Raw genomic sequence first — 23,263 nt, 5'->3', positions numbered from 1 at the left:
AGCTACACTAAAAATGTTTGTCTTCATTGTGTTAATTCTATGTTTAACTGCTGTTTAGTTAGGAATATAACAAAGTTCTGCTCTCCTTTGGATTAAAAGATCCATTTAAAGACAGTTAACATGTTTAAAGCTAAAAACTGTCTGCTGCATTATACAGGAAATGATAGTGAAACATGTTCCACTGTCAGATTTATTCTCCAGTGGAGGTGTGGAGCCTCCGGTTTACCAGGGGGATTATTGATCAGGAATGTAGCACTCATCTCTATGTTGAAACATAATAGAGTTTTGTTTTGATTGCTTTTTTTTTCCTACATTGAGCTGTGGAGACAGAAACCCCTTACGGGACGTGTTTGCCGTGCAGCGTCCTGCTGGGATGGCCGCGGCGGCAGGTGATGACATCAACACTACGGACCAGAATGGGAAGCTGGAATGGTCTAACGGAGATGTGACGCTGATTTTTAGTGAGGAGGCAGGCACACAAATCATCCAGCACCAGGATTCTGTGACAGACTACTGCTCCCTGTCGTCTACCTGCTCTCTGGAACCGCCACAGTCAAACTGTCTGAGCGCCACAGACTGCAGCTCACTTGAGAGAAGAAGCTGTTCACCGTTGGCCCAGAACCTACAGGCCCAACTGGAATCCATAACTACTAACCTAGACTGTGCAGGGGAAATAAACTCTGTAGTCCCTGAACTGCAGGCCTTTAATCTGCTGCCAGTGAATGGGACGGTGTGGATCCCCAGGTAAGAGCGGTTCACACACCTGGAGGCCTTGTGATGCGTCTGATCCAGCTGAGAGGAAAACTGTTTCTATGGCCTTCACTTTTCTAAATGTTAAATATAAAATTAAACAACACATAGCATAGATCTTTCCACTATTAGCTACACTGCAAAAAAAACAAAATCTTGCCAATTATTTTTGTTCTAGTTTCTAGAGCAAATATCTTAGTAAACTTCAAATAAGACAAACTAACTTACAAGTAATTTTTCAGCAAGATATAGAGGCCTGTTTTAAGTAAATAATTCCTTAACATTGATGAAAAACTACTACTTCCATTGGTAGATTAATTCACTTATAACGAGGTGTTATAAGTATGATAATAATACTAATGATAATCTGCCAATGGAACAAGTAGTTCTTCAAGATATAGAAAACAAATTGTCTTCAGTTTCTCCCTTTCTTCCTGGCTAGTGACTGTCTGCTGCAGGGAGACAGTTGGTACTTCTATGAAAGAAGCAGAAAATTTCAACACTCAACTTTGGAAAGAAACTGAATTGTTCTCCAATCTAACCTGATGCTGAATGTGTGTGTTTGACAGGCGTGGAGGTGATTTGATAATCATTGAAATCCAGTCCTGTGGAAATCAACTCAGGGGACGTGTCTCTGCTGTCCTCAGTCCACCAGGACTGTCCTCTCTGGGGTGAGTTATTCAGCTATTGTCCCTTCCTGTAGGAATCAGGGTGTTGTGATGGGTCGGTTCCATCACTGTGGAAAAAACTCTTCAGCAGTAACCAGGCCTGGTGAACGGCAAGCACCTCAGAGTCCTCTGGACCTCCAAGGTGGGCTTGGTGATGGTATTGAAGGAACATGCTGAAATCTCTGAATGTTGGAGTTTTCCTAGCAATTTATTTTCCCTTTTTTTTTCTTTGTTATTTTAGGATAATGTCTGCTCCTTAATTTTGCGGTTTCAGAGGACAGCTCACTGCCAGCTCCAGTTAGTTTAGGAGCAGATCTGCATTTTGAATCACATGGCATCAAAAATGAATTTAATTACATGTTTAGAAACTATAAGAATTTCCATAATAAATAAATTAAAACTCATTGTTTTGTTTTGATGCCTAAAGGAGTTTTCTCTGCAGGTTCTTGGTTCCCTGTGTGTTTACAGTGACTCATAAAACAATCTGTCGGTGGGGGATGGGAGTTGAAGGGGATGGGGGGACCATACTTTGAAGCTGTGTTTCATAGAAACATTTCTGTCTGTTAGACAAATTAGAACTGAAGCTCAGTTCATTTCAGAACTTTTAGTCCCATGCAGCATGTTGTGTGGACTTTTGAAAGTTTTTTTGCTGCAGCCTGCTGCCCCCCCAGGCCTCCTCCTCTGCAGTGATCCTCCTTGGGTTCCCATGGTCTGGGGGTATGGGGGTTAGGAGGAGGGGGGGTTGGATGTCTGTAGCTCCTCACAGCTGCTATTGAACATTCCTATGAAGAAACCTTCTATTAACTAACACACACACACACACACACACACACACACACACACACACACACACACACACACACAGACAGGTGTTTACAGAATCACTCTATGCTGAGTTGTGGTTGCCACTAAATACATCTGGTGTTGATCAGTTGCATGGCTCTTCAGTGTCGTTGCTGTTATATGTTGTAAATCTGTTGGGCTTCTCTTTGGCTCTTGCTTAACAATACACATAAAAAAACAGAAAGGAACTTTTCTGTATTAAAGCTGTAGTAGTAACTTTTATAAGCAATATGTTTATAAAAGTTAAACTGTCATGTCATGGCAGATAATCTGTGAAAAAAATCAAACTCCTCTACCTCCTTCCTGTGGTCCTACTGCCATCTGCAGTACAACCAGTCAGAGCCAGGAGGAAGGGCTAAACGCTCTCAGTCAGGCTTGTGAATGTGCTGCTCATACCCTGCCCCTTCCTCTCCATTAGTTCCGCACAGCAGAACTCAGGCTAGTTAGCTTAGACACCGATGTTGGCGGATAAACAGTTTTCCGCCATCATGGTGATTTCCTTTTTTTTATACCATTTGCACATCAACACACTAACATAAGCTGAGGTGGAAACATTTATTTTACAAGACACATGTAAGAATCTGTCTAAAATCAATGTTTCATGTAAATTAAAAGCAGTGTTTCCTGATGGAAAGTTTAGATTTAAATTATGTTCATAAGAGCTACTTGTACAGACATCGTTTCTGGGCGTCGCTATGTTGAAATTGCGACTTCTTTACTAGAACGCTGTTATGTCGGGTCTGACTCCAAACCCAGGTAACTGGAATGATGAATGACAGATCAGTCCTGATACTCTCTCCTCATCTTTTAGTGCCTTTAAACCCTGAGAAGCACATGATCCTCATCCTGTACAAGCACTTGGCTACCACAGGCTGTAAATCTAGTGCACTGATGGCTTTTAAATGAGCTGCCTGTGAGTTTCTAGGAAAGGCAAATGACGTTCCACCGGCTCCTCACCCCCATCTATTTCTCCCCCCCACCTCAGGACCCTGGAGGAGGCAGCGCTGGTGGCTAAGGACATGGTTGTGTGTGGCTTCCAGCAGAAGGAAAACACGGAGTGGTGCCTGGTCGTCTGGAGGGCCTGGGGCAACCAGGAGCTGGACGTTTTCTACCAGTCCTGGGAGGAGCTGCACCGTTCTGAGAGCAGCAGCAGGAGGAGGAGGTAGCTGCTCAGCGTAGGGTGGGGGCACTGAGCAGGACGGACACCTTACCCCCCCTCCCTCCATATACTTGAAAAAAGACATAACATTTCTGTCTGACATTACAGAACAGTCATCGTTTTTATTTTAAGCTAGTCAGATAAATTACTAAAAATCATTTCTTTTTGCTAAATGTCAGAATAATGAGAAATATAATTTGTTGTATTCAGATGGTTACATATAACATCATCACTACTCTTTTAACAATTTGGGAAAGCCTCATCTTGATGGTTAGTTCTTCATATCTGATATGGATTATTATAAGGTCGAACTCTGCCTCCATGTGAGGCTTCATGGGACAATCAGAAAACATGAGATAAGATCCAGGAAGATGCGGTGGGCCTTCCTGATTCCTGACAGAGTCATGAAGGGAATGGAGGGAATGTCCCCCATGACCGCAGACAGGAAGCAGACGCTGCAGTCTCAGCCCAGCACGCATTGAGGTTCATGGTGAGGCGTCAACTCCTTGAATCACATCAATGAATCTGAGCTCCAATAAAGAAGCTAATGTTTCAGTTTTGACCTTAACTGAAGTTTTTTATTCTGTTTTAATCAAGTCCATATAATTCTACAGTACCATGGCAAGAAAAATACAAAGTCATTTCATATGAGGTCAAATTAGATTTATTTAGGATTTAAATATTTGGCTTTTTTCTTATTAAAATTGAAGCTTATGTATGATCAAATCATCAGGGTGCATAACCTCCACAAACATATGTCAGTCTGCTGTAAAAGGTTTTTCTTCATATCTAAAACTGGCAGCTTTAACAGAGATGACCACCAGGGCTATTACCACTGTAAGTTACTGTATTTATTCCTGATTTCTTTTCAATGCACAGAAGAAGACAGCTGTTGGCCTCTGTGTCTGTTTGGCTCCACACTGCCCCCTATTGGTGAGGCTGGGGTCTTTGCCAGACTTTAGAAAGGACTGACAAGGGCAGCAGTTCAGGGCCAAAAATATATCTTTTCTTCAACAAATGCATGTTCAACAAACATTATATTTTATATAAAACTATATTATATATAGTATACAATATTTAATTATCTTAAAATTCTTTAGTAAATTTCTTTGGGAACAACATGGAGCTGCTGGCTGGGTGACATATTAAACCCACCATGCATCAGTTCATACACACTGATATATAATACAATCTATTAATATATTGTAATTTTGCCATTCATCACCAAATCTGGTTTTAGCCCAGCAGCCCACATGGTGCTTTCTGTCTCACTGAATCAGAACCAAAGCAAAAGACCTGCTGACTGTGTAAAAGTATAACTTTCCCAGCAAAACATGTTCTGTCCAGACATGGAGTGAAAGGTCACTCAGGGAGGAAGAAGCCTTGCCCCTTACAGAAATGGTAAAGGCAGATTACACTCTGCACATGCACACAGGAACAAAGACCTGACGACACTAAAAAACAACCATGGATCAGCAAAATGAAAGGGAGGATACCTGAACACCATCCTGACTGATATATGGCAGCATCATGCTATGTGGGTGATTTTCTGCAGGAGGAACTGGTGCACTTTAGTGGACATTGTGGGACGGCTTCCTCTGGTCCCTCAGTGGACCAGCTGCCGTGTTTCAGTAATCGTAATGCAGCCTGATGTGACTGCGAGGCAAACTGATCCAGACCTGAAACACATTCTACCCAACACACTCTGAGAGCTCAAGAAAACCTCTCGTTATTTTGACATATAGTAAACGGAAATATGTTTGGTAAACATGAAATGTTTCATCTGATTCCATGTCTGACAGAGCGGAATAAAAACGTGTGTGTGTTTTAATGTGTGTATGTGACCTGAACCAAAGCACATTAGAGGCCATGGAGCAGACCCCGGCCCCCCAGTCTGCCTCCAGCTGCTCGGCTCCCTCTGTTTACTCCTCACATATTTCTGTCTACTAGAATCCATCCAAACTGAGATGGTGGAGCTTCACAGGAACATTCCGGTCCTCAAACACAGACTGAGCTCTGTCCTGCTGGGTGGGTGGATCGCTCTAGGAACAAGATCCAGGATCCTCTTTGGACCTGAGCGCTGCCAGATGCAGATTCATCTGGACCTGAGGCTGAGGACAGGAGCTGCTCCCTGTCCAGCTGCTGCTCTGTAAACGCATCTGGAGGCCGACTGCAGCTCACTCCCAGATATTAGGCAGAAATAAACAACGAAGTGCAGCAGCAGAAAAACAAGCTGTCAGACACTGCAGCATCTCCAAACATCCCGACACTCTCATACAGTTTGAATTATTGACCAAAGGAGCCAGGAGTTATTCATTTACTAGAACTGCATAATGGAAAATATGCAGATGCTCAACATTGTTATTGTATGAAATTATGTTCAATACATTTTTTGTAAATAAAAGTTCAGTGTTTTTCTCAGACTTGTTTTTAATCACTTGGTGAGACGAATCTTAAAACGACATTCACTCACATTGACCTTTTTTATATTTTAAACTTTAATAATTTTTTTAAAGGATCTTAATCCACCAAACATAGCAGCTGAGGAAGAACACTGCACCGTTTGGAGACGGACAGACTAAAACAGCACTTTCAGCTTTGAGCTAAGGAGTAAGATGACTTTAAGTCGTTTCTTATCCTGAAGGTGTCAAGTGTCATTTTAATATGGCAGAAGCGGAGATGATACATGGAGTCGTGTTAGGAATGTCTGGGATTCCCAGATGCCCAGTAAACAATCTGCTGTAATAAATAATGGTGATGCGTTGTTTTCCTGTGTAAAAATGAGCCAGCGCGTCTCCATGACGTCCTCCATGGACTCCAGATGGGAACAAAGCAGGCTGCAGGCTCCTGGCTGAAGAGCTCTGCACACTTCATCAGTGATGCTCTTGTCACTTTCAGATAGTTCTGATGTTCTCTGTATGTGACTGATGTGAGTAAATCCTACCACTGACTGACCTGTTCAGGTCAGAACATTCTGACCTCGCTGCCTGAAGCGCAGGGTGGATGGGTGTGTGTGAAGGGGAGCTTAGGAGTCACGTGACCTCCGATAGGTGGATGCAGTTGAAGCTTGTTTTTAGTCAGTCTCTCATCAAACACTAGAAAGCAGTAGAGATACAGCTTTAATAAGAACTACTTCAGGCCGAACTGTATTGATTATTTTTATTTTATAGATTACTTCCTGTTTCTATATAACGCTGCTCCTAATGTGATTCTGCAATAGATTTTTATTTACAGACATGTTCCTGTAGGGGGCGCCAAATACAGACTCCAGTCGGCGTTCTCTCTTGTCCAGCAGTTACTAATAAATAAAGGCCACTAGTGCCAATAAAACTTAAAAAAGCAAGAAGTTCTTAAAGGGACGGTTCAGGCTTCTCTTGGGTTTGTTTAAAATGGATTTCTGTCTTAGAAAAGTCATAACTAATATTCATGGATTTCATTCAGTTTTGTGATGCATGACTATCTGATGCAGGAAACTGCAGTGTGTTGAAGTGACTCCATGCACTGCTAGAATAACATCAGGGTCACATTATGTCTGTGACTTTTAAACATACTCTAGCCCATTGTTAGCACTGCTGCTTAGCAACAAGGTCCTTGGTTCAAATCCTGGCCTGTGGACTTTTTTGATATGGCTATTTAATGGTCCCTAAAATTGCTCCTGTGTGTGTGTGTGTGTGTGTGTGTGTGTGTGTGTGTGTGTGTGCGTGCGTGCGTGCGTGCGTGCGCGCGCGCGCGCGTGCGTGAGTGAGTGAGTGGTGACGACGACGACCTGTCCCAGGTATTCCCTTCTAACCCAGTGATAATAGCTGGAGAATGTTATGGACAACAGATGGAGGCTCCATTCTGCTAAAAGATGCTTCATCCATTAAAGATGTGGATTAATGAACTGCGTCTTTGTTTTGTTGAAATGACTAAATGTTGGTTTGAAGCTTTCAGCTAAAAAGAGTTCAGGTATGTTTGGACTGGAATATTTTGTCTTCCTGGAACTCATCTTCCCAGAATATTAACTGGATATGTTTCCCCTGTGAACCCAGCGGAAACATGTCCGCTGAGGGGCGGCAGAGGCAGTGACAGAAACTATCTTTAATAGAAGTCAGGAACATCAGACAATACATCTGTTCCAATTGATCCCAGTTATATTCCTCCTAGTTCAGATTATTCAAATTTGTTTAAAAAGTTTTCTATAGTCATTGACTTGCAGCCTCCACTCCTAGATGAGCATAAAGTGACAACCGCTTACATTGCTGTTGACTTTACAGCAACGCCTCATACAGAGCATGCATGTAGCAACAGTGGAGAGGAAAAACTTCCCTTTAACAGGAAGAAACCTCCAGCAGAACCAGAACCTGGATCAGAATAAGCAGTAAGTTAGAGAAGGCAGAGCAGAAACAAAAACACAACAGCTGTGATCCAGAGGAGTGAAAAAGTATCAGCTGCAGTCGCTTCTTTTGTGGCTTCATGAAGGAAACAACAAAGCAGAAAGTCAGAGTTGGTTTCCATGAACTCAGGATGAAACAGAGCATTTACACTAGCAACTAAAGCTCAGTCAGGGGCTTTTCATTTTGCCAGGTACATCATCTCTAGGATCTAACCTCTAATGATTTAGAGAAAGTTAACACTGACAAATATTTCATAAAGTCTGAGAGCCTTAACACCAGTATCAGGATCAGCTATTTGTTTCTTAATCTTAACAATAATGATTCACATGGATTGTAACTGTTTTGTGGCAAAAAAAGAAAAACAAATATACTAATTTAAAGATTTATTTCCTCCTTTGTTCTGTTTTGTCCCTCTGCAAAACCCTCTTTAAAAGTTCCAAGTGAAATTTCAGGTAAATGAAGAGCTGCAACGTTTTTATCGGGGTGTTGCAGTGCTGAGTTCACCTTTTTTATATGAAATGAACAGTTTTAGCTGTCCAAATTCATCTTTGGCCATAATTCAATTATTTTTTATATTAGTTTTGAAAAGACCGCAAAAATAAATCATACAAATAAACTTTGGACTGAATCTCAGCAAAACTGTTCAATGTCAGGTTGATGGCAGCTTAGAGATAAAATATCGTTTGGTACCAAATGATATTTTTATATAAATCAGAGCTGATTAAAGTGGTAGGAATCTGACTCTCTTTATCCAGTGGTTAGAACAACATTTCCATCTCATCAATTCTAGCTCTTCTAAAAGTTTTACCTCCCAGGAAAAAAAGCAAACAGGAAGTAAATAGATACGATGTCACACCTCTGATTTCCTCTTATCTTATACTGCCTTTAATTAGAAGTCAAACACATGAGCAGAAAACACCAGCACTTCTTCACTGATGTTCAGTCAGTGCTTCTGTCAGGTACACAGTTTGGCTGAAAATGGAAAATAAATTCACAGATTCTGACAACCTGGCGGCCATGAAAAGACCAGAAGTTTGCACACACACCCACAATTTCTCTGTAGGACAGAGATCATGGCTTTGTAACAGAACGTTGACCTATTGACCTGTTGACCTGCAGCCTCTCTCTCTCTCCTGAGGGACATCGTCCTTCTGGACTGGTTTGAACTTCCTGGTTGATGTCTTTAGATGTTACAATATTTTCCACATAATGTTCTTTCCTCATGATGCCATATATTTAATAAAGTGGGCCAGTTTCTCAAACAGCAAAACAACCCCACAGCATAACACTACCACCCCCATACTTCACAGTTAGGATGGTACAACAACAGTCATTATGTCCAAATAGTTCCACTTTAGTTTCATCAGATGACAGGACATGTCATCTGATGAATGAACAGGACATGGTTCGGTGTCACTGTGGACATTTGTAAACTATAATCTAACTTTTCAGGTTCCATTTGCAGTAATGGCCTCCTGCTCTCTTGCCTTTCAGCCCATGTTGCTTTAGAATATGTTTCTCTGTGGATAATGTCTGCCTCACCGGCTTCTGCAGCATTTTTTTAATCTATGTGGTTTCAACTGTAAATGATTTGTAATAGAGAAAGAAACTAATCTGACGCAGACAAAACAGCAAAACCAGCTCTCTTTCTTGTAAATTTCTATTCATTTCCACATTCTCATCACCTCGTCTACTGACCATCATCACTTATGGACAAAGTTGTTCCTTGTTCAGTTTAACAGCTGTAGCAAATCTTAGGATTTCGTCAGATAAGAGCATAATACTTCATTAATGGCTACTTTAGAAAAAAAATTTTTTTGTTCATGATTTTTTTTGACAGTATAGAACAGATTGTGGTGCCTGTCAGGATGCGGTGGTCGGATCATCTGAATGTGCTTGAGCCGCAGCAGAGAGGAAAACATTTAATCTCAGTGTTCTTCTCTTTAGACGCCATCATGCTCAGCAGGTTCTGCATCCGTTCTGCAGACCACAGAGATGATCGACTGAATATCAATTTTCAAATCCATAAGCTGATAAATTCACTCAGATTGCATGAAAAGGATCCCAGATACAGTGTCAGTGAATTGAAGGCTTTTGTGGGACTCAACATGAAGAACCTGACCTGACGGTAACTGAACCCCCAGATGAAGCTCAACTCTGCACATCGGCTGTACAACAGCTGAACGTCGTTTTACAACAATATAATGCAGATGTATTCAGCTGGAACCTACTGCCAGAAAAACAACCACATGATCTCTGTGTCCCTGTTTGAGGGTCACAGAAGTGGACTTCCTGCAGAACAGAAATCCTCTCTGATCCCTGCTGGTGAGGAACAACGTGTCTCTCCCTCAGCTTGAAGCTCCTCCGGCCTTTTCTCCGATTTATGCTCTTCTGTAAAGGGTCACAGGATGACTGCTTTAGCTCTTTGGAACATTTAGCTTCCATATTCAGGAACCAATGCTCTGCAGTGTCAGGGCCTGAGCTTTAAAAAGCAGCAGTGAATCTACCAGAACAGACATTATTTACATACTGAAGGTGTGCTGCTGACTTAGATGCACATTTCTAATCAGGCCAGTCTGAATCCTAGGAGCAGCTGTATTGGTAGCATCAGTGTGTTGGAGGAATGTGTTGGTCCTGAAGGTTTAGCAGGATCCTGTCCTGTTACCTGAAGAGCTTCAGCTGCATCATGCTGCGTTCTCTCACCAGCTGCCAGCAGACGGATTGCTGAATGCTGCCATGCTGCCTGTTCCTCTTTTTTAAAGAAAACTACAAAGAACTCAGAGATCACATGAGTTCTGTGGTCAGTTTCTGTTCCTGAGTTTGTCCTTGAAACGATCAGCGACAAGGTTAAACTACCCATCACTCCACTTTCATTTCCCCATTTTATTATTGCTGCACATACCAGGAATAACTTAGTTTATAAAGTTTTTAAAGCCATATAGATTCTACACTGTCATTATTAAAGGTGGAGCCACACCTGAAAAGCTGTCAAACTTAATTCACTGAGTAAAAAACATTATAGGTGAATTCCAATAAGATTCTGTTTATTTTTATAACACCAATTCTCAACAGGTCATCTCAGTTGATCCTAGTTATCAACTGAGTTAATGCTGCCATCAGCTAATCGTTCTCACTCTCCTGCTTTCAACTTTTTACTTTCATAAATGTAGAAAATAATCCAACATGTTAATCTGTTTTTGCTCTTTCTTCTCAACCCTCCAGTCAACTGATCCTGGCTCTGGTTCTGCTGGACGTTTCTTCCTGTTAAATGGGCGATTTTCCTCTCCACTGTCGCCCCCTGCTGATCAGGAGAAATGAATGCTACAGGTCCATGACGCAAAAGAACCTAGTGCAAAACATTTGTGAAGTGATTCAAGTCATAATACAATTATATTCGATTTACTTTATTTAATGACATGAATTGATACTAAAACTACTTTTTGAAAGACATTGTTAGCACACAGTCACAGAGGTGTGAAAAGTTTAAGTTCAGTTTAAAGGTGTAATCCCCTCTTTCTGAGTGGAAGTAATCTCTTTGTTTCTTTATTTAAACTTACCGTATTTTCCGCACTCTAAGGCGCACCTTGAATGAATGGCCTATTTTAAAACTTTTTTCATGCATAAGGTGCAACGCATTATAAGGCGCATAGAATAGACCAGGGGTGTCAAACTCCAGTCCTCGAGGGCCGGTGTCCTGCAACTTTTAGAAGTGCCTCTGCTGCACCACACCTGAATAGAATAATTAGGTCATTAGCAAGGCTCTGGAGAACTGAGGAGGTAATTAAGCCATTTGATATAGGTGTTTTGTACCTGTGGCACATCTAAAAACTGCAGGACAGCGGCCCTTCAGGACTGGAGTTTGACACCCCTGGAATAGACGCTGCAGAAGAGGCTGGAGTTATGTTATGCATCCACTAGATGGAGCTGCACTAAAGTGAATATCAACAAATAGGCCGGTCACGATGTTGTCATGTGTGTCAATGTTATAATTTAATTTGGCTAAGAATAATTATTGCACTGTCAATGAATGACTTCTAATAGATGTTCTATATTTACCAGAGGAACACAGTAACGCCCTTCATGAGCTCAAACTGATAAAAAAAAAGAGGATGGATGCTCTAAACAGTTTAGACAGAGTTGTTTTTGGTTTCACCGCTGTTTACCTACTATTTTTCCTGCTATTCCAAGTATTCTTAAAAGATTGTCTGTTAGTCTGCAGCTCATGTGACCAAAACAACCGAGGAGATGAAAAGCTAAAGAACTCAACAGTTAAAACTTGAGATGACTTAAAACTTAAGTTAAATTTTTAAGTTGTAACATTTTAACTCATTTTAAAATTAGTTAAATGAGTTAAAATTGTTAAAATTGTAATGTTAACAATTTTAACTCATTGTTAAAATGTTAACATTACTTAACTAGAGGTAATGTTAGTCAATGTTACCTCTAGCTAACTAGAGGTTTTGCACGAGTTGCACTTGTTAGGTAATCCCAAGATCACTGGGTCTTCTTAAAAGATAGAGTGACATTTCTTAAAAAATGTAGCCAGTGTTTTCAGCAAATTTGGGCTGACTGTCCAGGAATGATCCAAGGTATTTAAAATTTGCCATCGTTTCAACAAGTTGGCCAACGAGTGAAACTGGAACCACTTTCTGGTATTGTTTATGTCATTTAATTAGCTCTACTTCCTTAAGAAAATTAAAAGGCTTGGTGTTTTGTGAGGGACTTTATCTTTTGCGGTTCCAGTTATGCGAGAATTAATAATAAATAATAAAGACTTTGGTATTCTGATTTAGTAATGTATTTATATTAGTTGTGCTACCACCCCCACCCCACTAGAGGCACTAGCAGGCCCGAAAAGATGTGCAAAAGAAGCAGATTTAGAAGTACACAGAATGCAACGCAAATTGTTTAAAAACTGAGTTGCGCTGAAGTAAATAAAAGAGAGAAGTTCAAATACATGCTGAGAGAGAAACCCCTTCCTAAAGATAAAGATACATCACAGATTTAAAAAAGAAAATTAAACCCCGGATAATATAGGAAATAGCGCCCCATTCACTTCCGAAGTGCAATGGTCCCATTTCCAAATAAGGTAAGAGACCGACAGTGGTCCGTCCCCGCCACTTTCTATTTGCTGCAGCGAGGTCCTTCTCGGTAGATAGGTCAGTCAAACTTTATTAACAAACCAGAGTTCTGACAACTATCCCAGCATGCACCACGCGCTTCTTCTTCTACGGGCGAAAATGAAGTCGGCGGCCACAACAGGTCTAGATGCTAGACCGGCTCAATATTGGTCCATAAGGCGCACTGTCGGCTTTTGAGGAAATTGAAGGTTTTTAGGTGCGCCTTATTGTGCGGAAAATACGGTACTTCAGGCTTTCGCCATCTTGTCTTCAGGAGGTCCAAATAATTTTCAGTTGTGTTTAAAGGTTTTCAAACCCAGGGAGACTGACATTTTAGCATTTTCAAAGAAAAATAAACAACATGGAACAAGGTCTGACATAAGTTTTACCTGATAACTTACACAAAGGCTGCATCATGGGGTTAAAATGTCTGCCAACACTAACCATCCATCAGACTTTAATCAAAAAGAGGGAAATTAGGGATCCTGTTGAAAGCAAGGGTGTGTTCAAGTTCAGGGTCTGCATCCTTCGGAGGCTGCCTTTGATCACTGCGATGCAACGAAGGCTTTCTAAATTACAAGGCTCTTCCAAACGCGGTTCACAACTACTTCCTTCATTTCTCTGGATTCGAAGGAGGGGTCTGGTGTACTCTGAACAGAAATACAGCGGGAGAGGAGTACAGTTTTAAATATTAGTATTGGAATGTGATGGAAAGGAAATTAAAAGCTTGAAGTGGTTTTTGTAGCTCCTTTTTGTGGTCATTAAAGGATGTGGCCCATGCCAACAGGCTCTTAAAAGGACATAGCCCTGAATTTAGACACAAAGAAGAAATAAAGATCCAAAATTTCAGCCACATCTATCAGAATTAAGTATCTTCACTTGATACAGAACTCCATGAAAAACAGTTTGGCTTTTTTTTTTATTTTTTTAAATTGTACAAGGAGGAACATGAAAAAAGTGAGGTTGATGCTGGAGTCACCAGAAGAAAGGCGCCTGCTTGGACTATACCAACCAGCAGAGATAAGCCAGAAACCTGGTGAGAGCAAAGTCAAACTTTAAGGGTCAACAAGGCTTGTGATGGGAGGCACCATGTTCCTACCATACATCTCAGAGCTGGAACGCAGACAGACGGGGTGAAAACATTCAGCAGTGGAGGATGTTTGTCATGAAGAGTTAGAAGCTTCAGAATCAAAAAATAAATCCTTCCACCCAAACAAGATTTCAGGGTGTTGAAGGGGACAATACTACAATTTAAGAACACAAGTATGTCCGTTTTAGTTTGGGTCATGATTTACAATAAATAGCTTTACCAAACTATTTATCATGAGACACTCTAGTATTTGTATTAATCTTTTGAGAAGTGCTTTATAAAGCTAAGTTGAATGTTGTCCTGTTCCATCTCGCCCTCCCCCCTCCTTCGGGTGGCTGGAGGAGGTGGGTGGAAATCCCAACATTGGTTCTCTCTTTCTGTAAAGGAAAGAAGCCACCCTGGACCAGCCCTCCCTTAAGCCATGGCCAGACGTGATTTACATTTTCATTAAGCGCACAAGGAAGCAAATGCTTGGGTGCATCTGCATCTAGAACTTGTTGTGAAATAATTCCAGACTAATAATGATGGAGGAGCCCAGGAATGTCCCCAAGGCTGGATTCCTCAGCAGGAACTGCAGCTGCATCATTGTGGGCATGGTTTTCCCACACCACCAGCCTCATTAGGCATTCATGGAGCAACGAGTCTGATGACAGTCATGAAAACCTGGGAGACAAGATCAAACAGGCCTTATTTCCTATTGCAACACTACAAAAACTGCAGACACACCCACATCACTGAGCCACAACACTTTATTCAATAAAGTCATTTAGAAAAAGGAACAGCAACATGTGACTTAAGATGGCCGACAAGAGAGCTGCTCCCATTTTATGACGCTGCTATGACGACCTGAGCGGCTTCAGTCTGTTAGAAAGGCCTGAAACACACAGCCTTTACACCATCACACACCTGAAGGACGCTACCCACACACACACACACACACACACACACACACACACACACACAGTTCTTTCTCTCTATTTCTCTCTCTCTCGCACACACACGCCCACGCACACACATACACACACACACACAGAACAAGGGGAACATCTAAAGCAGACTGCAGATCTATCTTTGGTGAGAAGTTTAAAAATAGGTTTGCAAAACTGAAGAAACAAAGGGCTATGTCATTACTACTGATGCGGTTATACAATCTTTTCAATATACATTGTTCAAAAATCAGAAGGTAGAAAAGAGAGCCTGCAAATTCAATAAATTAGAAAACAAATTGTGAATTGCAGATATCAAATCCAGCAGTAGAGTTTTTTAAAAAATCATAAAAAACTGAAATATATAAAAAAAGGAAAAAATGGTAACAGTGTAACAACATCTAACCAAAAAACAAAGAAGGTAAAAAAGACACTGGAAGTCTAACAGAGAACAGCTCTGATTGGACGTTTGGCTGGGATCATGTTCAGGCTCTGCCTTGTGTAAACATTCCCAATCAGGAGGGGAATTCTGCTCCGAGTAATCTTGGTTGGTAAAGTACACACACCAAACAAACAGAATGCATTACAAGCATGACTGTGTACTTCCTGAGGTACACACAACCAACCGCTGCGTCCTCAGCACTGATGGAACCCATCAGTGGAGAAGAGCCTCAGGTTCTGGTTAGCACCCACCAACGCTCCTCCTATGATCAACAACATGAGTCCAGGCTGCCTATGTGAAAAACAGTCAAACAACGCCGAACAGGAAGTCTTTCACTGCAGTAAAAATAAATAGATGAAAAGTGAGTTGTAAAGCGGAAGTGAACGGCCATGGTGTGTTTTCATCATGCTGTCCTGACCGAGGCATTGCTGCTGGCCAGCCTCCCAAAGCCGTGGTCGTTCTTCTCCAGCCAGAGCTCAGACAGCTGTTGGGTGGAGCCATACGATGAGGCCTTGGAGCCCAGGCACATCTTGTACTGCTTCGCCTCCAGGTTGGGGTCACATATGACCGGGTGGTGGACATGCACGATCCCTGTGTCCGTACTTCTGAACAGCTTGATCCCTGACTGGACAAATTTATTATAAAGGTCGACGTCCTCTAGCCCCCATCCCTGTATGGAGGTGTCGAAGCCCCCGGCTCGGATCAAGTCCCCCTTATAGACGCAGACGATCCCAAAGCCGTAGGTCCTCCATAGCCCTGTCTTGGAGGTGAAGACATAGTGGTTGTTGCTGGGGACCTTCCCAGAATACACCACTTTGGGGTCATACTGGCTGAAGATGATGGGAAAATAGGCCTGCTCCCCCAAGGCGGTGTTGGTCCGGCAGCGCTTCAGGAAGTCGCTGGAGAAGAGTAGATCTACGTCACAGTAGAAGAGCAAGGAGTCGTTGGAGAAATGCAGGGAGCCCACTTCCAGAGCCAGAGCCCTGGAGAAGGAGCCGGCGACAGGCTTTATCTCCATGTCAGCTCTGGGGTACTTCAGGTGGTACTCCCTCATCAGCTCCACCTGCTTGACCCGCTCGGTGTTATTGTCCGTGCTGAACAGCAGAATCAGCAGCTTTACATTCAGGTTGGGGATCAAGCAAACTTTCTCAAAGTTAGCCATGAAGCGCACAAAGATGTCGTAGCGGCCCGACAACGGCACCAGGATGTTAACTTTGCTTTCTTTGGGCTCCCTCTGATCCTGTCCTGAACTAGTGAGCTTGAAAGGCACCAGCATTTTCAGAGAGTTGGACAGAAAGGACAGCGAGTCGGACTCCTGGTTGATGTGGCTAGCGAGAGCCCTGGCATCCATCTCATCCTCTTCCCTGAACTGGATCTGGCTGAAGGTCTGCTGAAGGTAAGCATGTCTCCTCACAGGAACCGTCATGGTCTTCCCTTTGTGCTTCTTGTACAGCAAAAGCAGATCCAGCACGTATTCTGCCCCATACAGCGGGTTCACCCGTCGGTAGCCGTACTGGATTTCTTTGAAATCGATGACCCTGCCTCGAGTTTTGGCATTGGCATTGATCATCTCCATCACCTGCATGATGATGTCGTCCAGAGCCTGCCTCTGAGAGGAGTCCATCCCGCGGCGGGGTGGCTGGCTGTCCGAGGAAGAGAACAGGTACTTCCCCGTCAGGAACTCCCATTCCAGGACTTCCTCTCGTTGATGGGGATGAAAGCGCATGAAGGACGGAGGAATGCCCAGCTGGAGGTCCTCTCGGGTGGGCTCAGCTGCTCCATAGCGCCCCATCTGGACGATCTCTCGGTGCAACTGAATAGTTCTGTGGCGCAGGTCTGCAATCTTGCGGCTGAGCAGGTAGCTGTGCAGGCGGTACTGGTAGGGTGGGTTCTTGTTGGGGTGCAGAGTGATGGCTCGATGGATCTTGCTGTTATGGAGATCTCGTATGTAGCCCTTCTTGTTTGGTTCATAGTTCTCATAGAAGAGTTGCTGCATCTGTAAAGACAGGAGACAGTTTGCTGTCAGAACACTCGAGGTTCAAATTCAGGTCACATTGCAACAGTCTCCATCTGTCCACATAGACCACTGAACATGAGGAGACAGAGAACTAATTCTCTCCTTACTGTCTCCAGACCAGTTACCAGACATGAATAATGCAGCTGGCAGTGGAACATGAAAAATTAACTTAAGGAAACCAGGGCAAGTACAAACATACACTGAAAATACACTTCATTAGGAGAGCAGTGAACCAGCAGGGACTAAAGTGTTGAAAACAGATTTTACTGCTTAAATAAGGAGTGTCAATACTTCTGGAATTTTGCACCAAATCCAGATCCAAAATGTATCAATATAACCTATCCAACCGTTAAATAGATGCCTCTTCGTTGAATAAATTCTTCTTTTCACATTGATTACTCCCTCCAGGATTTCATGATTGTTTTTCAACATTTTTGCAACCAAAATCTAAATTTTCAAGGAATTTTGTAATATTTACACTGGTATGACTTTGTTACGTTTATCATATTGATCACAGAGTATAATCTCACAAGCCAGGCCAGTGTAGTAGAAGTAAGAAACACTGCCACCAGCAGGTGGGAGTTAGCATCACTCAAATCCAATGTTTCTGACCATTTTTGGGGAAAATTTGCAATACAGTAAACTCAAAATTATGAATTTGTGTGGAAAAAAACCAACAATCTAATGAAAACAGAAGCACCAGACCATTGGTACTCCAGCTGTGTGTGGTTCCCTGCAGTGAGCTGATAGATGTGCAGGTGACAGTAGAAGCTGCGCTGTAAACGCTGTCGTCAACACAAAGTCAGAGATGATGGATGGTTACAGACGGCCACAGCAGCAGACAGCCTAAACAGAAAGAAGCTCTCCTCTAGACATGTTACCATGGTTTCATGAAAGCTCCAAGCAGCTTCCAGCTGCGGTCCAGGCTGAGGTCACACCCATGACCTTGTCCGGCCGTGTAGACTCACAGACTAGACACAAGCTCTATGTTGCCAATGTTTGCATTAAATTTTTACAGTGCCATGTTTTTCCTGATGTATCTGAGTTGATAGTGATGTTGGATGAAAGCCCAGATGGCACCCAGCAGGTTCATCAGCTGGCAGCCAGCTGGTCACAACCCCCACGTCCCTCCCCCCATAGCTTTAGTCATGAGGCTGATTCTTCACTGCTGCAGTCATTAGTTTCATTTCTTCACACCCATTAATCTCACATCATTTCTTCACTATTCGTCACTTTTCTAATCTGAGGGAAAACTGTTCCACAAAGCTGAAGATTGAACTTTTTATTTCAGATGTTAAAACACCTTAAAGGCTTAGCTTGTTTATTTTATGTGGGCTTGTGTGGAGTAGATGATAGTAAAAAATATCATGCTCGCAGAAGCCAGCAGACTCAACACGACCTCAGCAGACAGCTAGTGCAACAACAAAGACATGAGGCTTTATTTCTGAGGAAACAGAAATAAAGCCTCATGTCATTCAGTGTGCGTCATTTATAATGTTTGAAGATTTCTGTTTATTAGGCCGACTTCTGAGCAGTGGTCGGTAAACCCCCCAATGAAAATTCCTCCCAGGTTCCCCAGACTGAAAAAGGTCTACATCACTCTGCTTTGGTTCAATTCAGACGCACTGGAGGGTTTTCAAGCACAAACCTCCTGATTGGGGTCATGGAACCCTAATCAGATTTAAGGGTGCCTTCACACCAGACCTGTTTGGTCCGCTTTAACCCAAGTCTGGTTGGTTTGGGGAGATGTGAATGTGGAATCAAACTTTGATGTGGACCAAAAAAGTGACTCTGGTCTGCCAACAAACCTTGGTGTGGGTTCGGCTGAAGTGAACTCTAGTGCAGTTTGAATGCACATGTCAACACCATGACCACTCCAAAAGTAGAAAGTGGACAATTCTTACAGGGCATTCTGGGTAAATACAACCCAAACAAACACACAGGTTTGGCACTAGTGGGAGAAATGGCTTGTAGACTTTTATCAAAGACAAAAGATAAATCTGACGCCACTTCACTGTTTACGTCTCATGAAAAATGAAGTTGTGTTCAGTGTTGTCTTCAGGGGTTTTTGTGTTGTTTCCTTCAGTGGTTCTTGGTGCAGCGCCACCACAGGTGAGGAGTGGCATATTTTGCTCAAAGGATTTGGTGGGTTTGACAGATTATTGTGGAAAAGAACCACAGCAGCTGGAAATGGAACAAATGATGCAGCTTTGGTCCCAGTTGAACTGAGGGGTCCACTATCATGTGGGAAAACACCAGTTCTGTGTTCTAGGTGTGAGTTGGATAATATTTTGGTGCTAAAAGAAAAACTAAACTACCTAACTCTGGGGTTGTAGCTCCACCAGCTGGGTCAGAGGCCTCACACATTCTGTAGCTAGGTTTAATCTGCAGGACAAAAAGCAGGAAGTCCCCCCCTAAAACACCCCTCCACCATCCAAACCTAATTGGAGACTGGCCGTCTACTAAACGCTGGTGATGTGTCCAAATTCATTTTCCGCTCCAGGAAAAGTTTCTCCCAGCAGGACAGCTCCACAGTGGGACTGGGATTGACCCGCTTGGTGGGCAGCAAGACAGCATGTGACTAGATCTAATTCAGACAGACACCCTGTGACTGTGACACCCAGTGGATCAACAGGACACACGAGATCTTTGATTGCCTTATAAAGGCTTATAGGGTCAAATAATTCATAACACACAGATGCACCACTTCATACCACAGAAGCAGCAGCTCATCAATGTCCACAGCTACAGAAAGTAGATAAGTCTGCAGATGAGAAATAGATGTGCATACTGACCACTCCAGAACCACACACACAGATCAGTAGACAACCTGGATAAAGCGCCATGCCCAGGGGCACATGGACAAGCGGCAGGAGAGATCTGGACTCAAACCCCCAACCTGGATTCAAAAACAACTCTTCCCACTGAGAAGAGTTGTTTTTCTCAGTGGGAAGAAAACAACTTCCCACTGAGTTGGGAAGTTGGGAGCTGCCAATAGGTGGCAGCTCCCACAGTTGCCACCTATCAACAGTTACTGTCAACACAGCAACTAGGGGCATTTTTCATACAATTTATTATTTATTGTAGAAAATTTTGATTAATGACACTGAATGAAAAACAAAATTGACAGTATTTTCGGAAAAGTTAGCTTTACCATTTTCTCCAGTGTTCCACAAGAGCACCAATAAATATCAATAAGTTTGAAAATATGAATAAATGAAGTCTCTATATGCAGTTTAGTGATATAAATCTGTAACAAGCGGCATCAAGAATTAAAAGGCATTGTGTTTGAACATTTTCTTATATTTTATTTTTAGTAAGCTGCAAATAACAAGTAAAAAAGAAATTGGTGGATGATCCCCAAAGGACAAACTGAGGAAGCAAAGCTTCACATCCTCAGGACGAAGTATTCCACTGGTTCCAACATGTTCCTGTCAGGCCTGTAGCAATAAATCAATAAATCAATTTATCACACGGCAAATTTAAACAACTTCAGTAATTTCTATTTATGAGTTATTGTGTTTCTTTCTCTCTTTCTACTAAACACTGGATGATAAAAGTCTTCCGTCTGATGCTTTGGTCTCAATCAGTCCTTTTTTGAAGGACAGTTTTGTTTACAGAGATTTTACTTCATAATTCATTTTATTTATTGTTTTGTTTATTTATTTTGGATATCTAGTATATATTCCAGTTCCAGTGTTAAAGTTCATAAGAATTTAAAGTTTATTGATCTTTGACAATATGTTGTTGCATTATTATGTCTTTGCCATTATATTACTTTAAAATGGTCTCAAAATGACAATATTATTATTCATAGCAAAAACTTCTGGGACAATTGATCATCTAGCAAAATGTGTTATTGTGGGGAAAACAGCTTGTTATAGTGGGCTCAGCAGGAGAGATCTGCCTGGTACCTTTACAAGCCAGAGACTGATGGAGGACAGGTTTGGTTTACTGTGACTCATATTTTGACCAACTCCAGGTAGAACAGAGAAGAAGACAGGAAGTTAGAAACATGCTCTCTGATCAGAACCATCTAACTCAACAAACCAGTCCCAGAAAGACAGCTCATAGCTCAGCTTGCTATGAACTAAGCAAACATAATGCTTTGCTTAGTTCATAGTTTATTCAAAACAAATCTGAACAACTCAATGAAAAGCGCAACACAGGGGTGCTGAGGTGGTGCAGGAGTTAAGCACAACCCACATATGAAGGCCTTTGTCCTTGATGTGGCGTTGCAGGTTCGACTCCCTGCCGCATGTCTTCCCCTTTCTCTCATTACCCATTTTCCTGTCAATTCACTATCAAATAAAGGCCACTAGAACTAACAAAAACTTTTAAAGAAAAACAACAGTAAAGTGACACAATCATGTTTGTCAGAGTTCCCGTCGTAGCTGAAACCTAAACCCTAAATTATAGAGGGAGAAGCTCTCCATTCATCTGTTTCATCCCACAATACAAGGGTCATTATCTTGATTTATGTCATTATTACTCAGTTTTGCACTGGATATCTTATTACCCCAGAATTAATAAAAGCAGGTTCTTTGGGTTTGTGTGTTGTGTAAATATTAAAATAGTCTTGATGGTAGAAAAGAGCCTTTGTTCCTTAAAGCCACCTGGTTTTATCTGCACATGTTCCCAGGGAGAGATGGGAGATAAGCTCCATTAATGGACTCAAGAACCAAAGAGAGCAACGCCTGCAAGAACAAAAGCCTCTCTCACATTACCACCCAAAGCTCTGGCAAAGTCTGCAGCACTGAAATCAGGCTGGACAGTGCAGAGGCCTCACTGCTGCAGCACGCATACAATTAGAACCTAGGGATGGACAATAAATCAATAATAATCATCATAACAGACATCATCAATATCAATAGGTAATCTGATTTTACTGATCTCCGATCCAGAACCACAAAGCCTTCTGGGGGATGTAGGCATAGGAAAGACTTTAGCTGCTCAGCCTCTCACAGCTAGCTAAGGAAAGTAGATAGCATCAACTAATTCACTCTCTCTTTGGTTACCTAGCAACAACCTATTGAGTAACTTGTGCAGCAGCAGTTCCAGGTTTTGATGCTATGGCTCAAAATTGCTTTAAAAAAAAAAACGGCGTGGAATGAAAGGAGAAAATGAGAACAGCAGCTGGAGAGGAAGCTGAGGATAAAACAGGGGCAGGAGAAAAAGCAGTCCCTTCCTAAAACACCCCTTCAGCATCCAAATATCTGACAGAATATCTGGCAGAATTTCAGATACTTAAAACAAAAAAACGTATTATTGTTATTGACTGATATTAAACCCCTTATATTGTGATATCGTCCAAAATAATGAAATAACATGTCAGAGCATGTTCTTTCATTATCGAATTAAAATATTCCAGAAAAATGTCAAAAAGAAAAAAAGGGGAAACCTCTAGTTTGTGAATTAGTCGAGCCTGGTGCAACTGCTGCGTAACTGCAGCAGGTTTGTGGAGCTGCTGCAGCCCAGAGAGCAACCAGATAGTGAGAGTTGCCAAGGGAGGTAAATACATGGTGTAGCAACATTTGGTGACAACTCTTTTCACACATGTACACAAAGATCAATGAGTCAAAGCCTACAATCTTGAGCCGAGGCCCCGCCCAGCATTACCCTCCACTGCAAAAAAAATCAGCTCTTTCTGAGGTCCACTCTTTCATTTCAGCATGCAGTTACAGAGCTGGAGCCAGAGCGTGTGTAAACAGGTGCAGGGTGTGTGAAGCAGGTAAAACACAGCCTCCAGTCCTCACAACCTCACTGGAATGTAGAAGCCTGGTTCATATGTTACCGATTACATCCGACTGTTCCAGAACCCGCTGATGGTGGAGGCAGTGGAGGTTTATCAGTCGGTTCAATTCCTGCTCCG

At 42.2% G+C, this 23,263-nt stretch overlaps 2 protein-coding genes across 3 annotated transcripts in view; one reads left to right on the top strand and one right to left on the bottom strand.

Annotated features, from left to right (window-relative positions):
- Positions 1-5,843, top strand: part of lrrk1 (leucine-rich repeat kinase 1) — a 63,981-nt gene extending 58,138 nt beyond the window's left edge. Inside the window, exons 36-39 of one of the 2 annotated variants that reach the window (XM_081604898.1) lie at positions 319-744; positions 1,320-1,421; positions 3,247-3,423; positions 5,371-5,843. In XM_081604898.1, coding sequence (XP_081461024.1) covers positions 319-744; positions 1,320-1,421; positions 3,247-3,423; positions 5,371-5,386 — 721 coding nt within the window. In that variant the 3' untranslated portion in view covers positions 5,387-5,843. Of the gene's footprint in view, positions 1-318; positions 745-1,319; positions 1,422-3,246 lie in introns of both variants that reach the window. The other variant, XM_081604899.1, reaches the window with a different exon arrangement.
- Positions 5,844-14,737: 8,894 nt separating this feature from the next.
- chsy1 (chondroitin sulfate synthase 1) overlaps positions 14,738-23,263 on the bottom strand; it is a 36,495-nt gene continuing 27,969 nt past the window's right edge. The window contains exon 3 of the mRNA XM_008404950.3: positions 14,738-17,370. Coding sequence (XP_008403172.1) covers positions 15,778-17,370 — 1,593 coding nt within the window. The 3' untranslated portion in view covers positions 14,738-15,777. The remainder of the gene's footprint in view (positions 17,371-23,263) is intronic.

The sequence above is a fragment of the Poecilia reticulata genome, chromosome 3, assembly GCF_904066995.2.
Source record: "Poecilia reticulata chromosome 3, P_reticulata-male-v2, whole genome shotgun sequence".
Taxonomy (NCBI): domain Eukaryota; kingdom Metazoa; phylum Chordata; class Actinopteri; order Cyprinodontiformes; family Poeciliidae; genus Poecilia; species Poecilia reticulata.
This window is presented reverse-complemented; position numbering and strand designations above follow the sequence as displayed.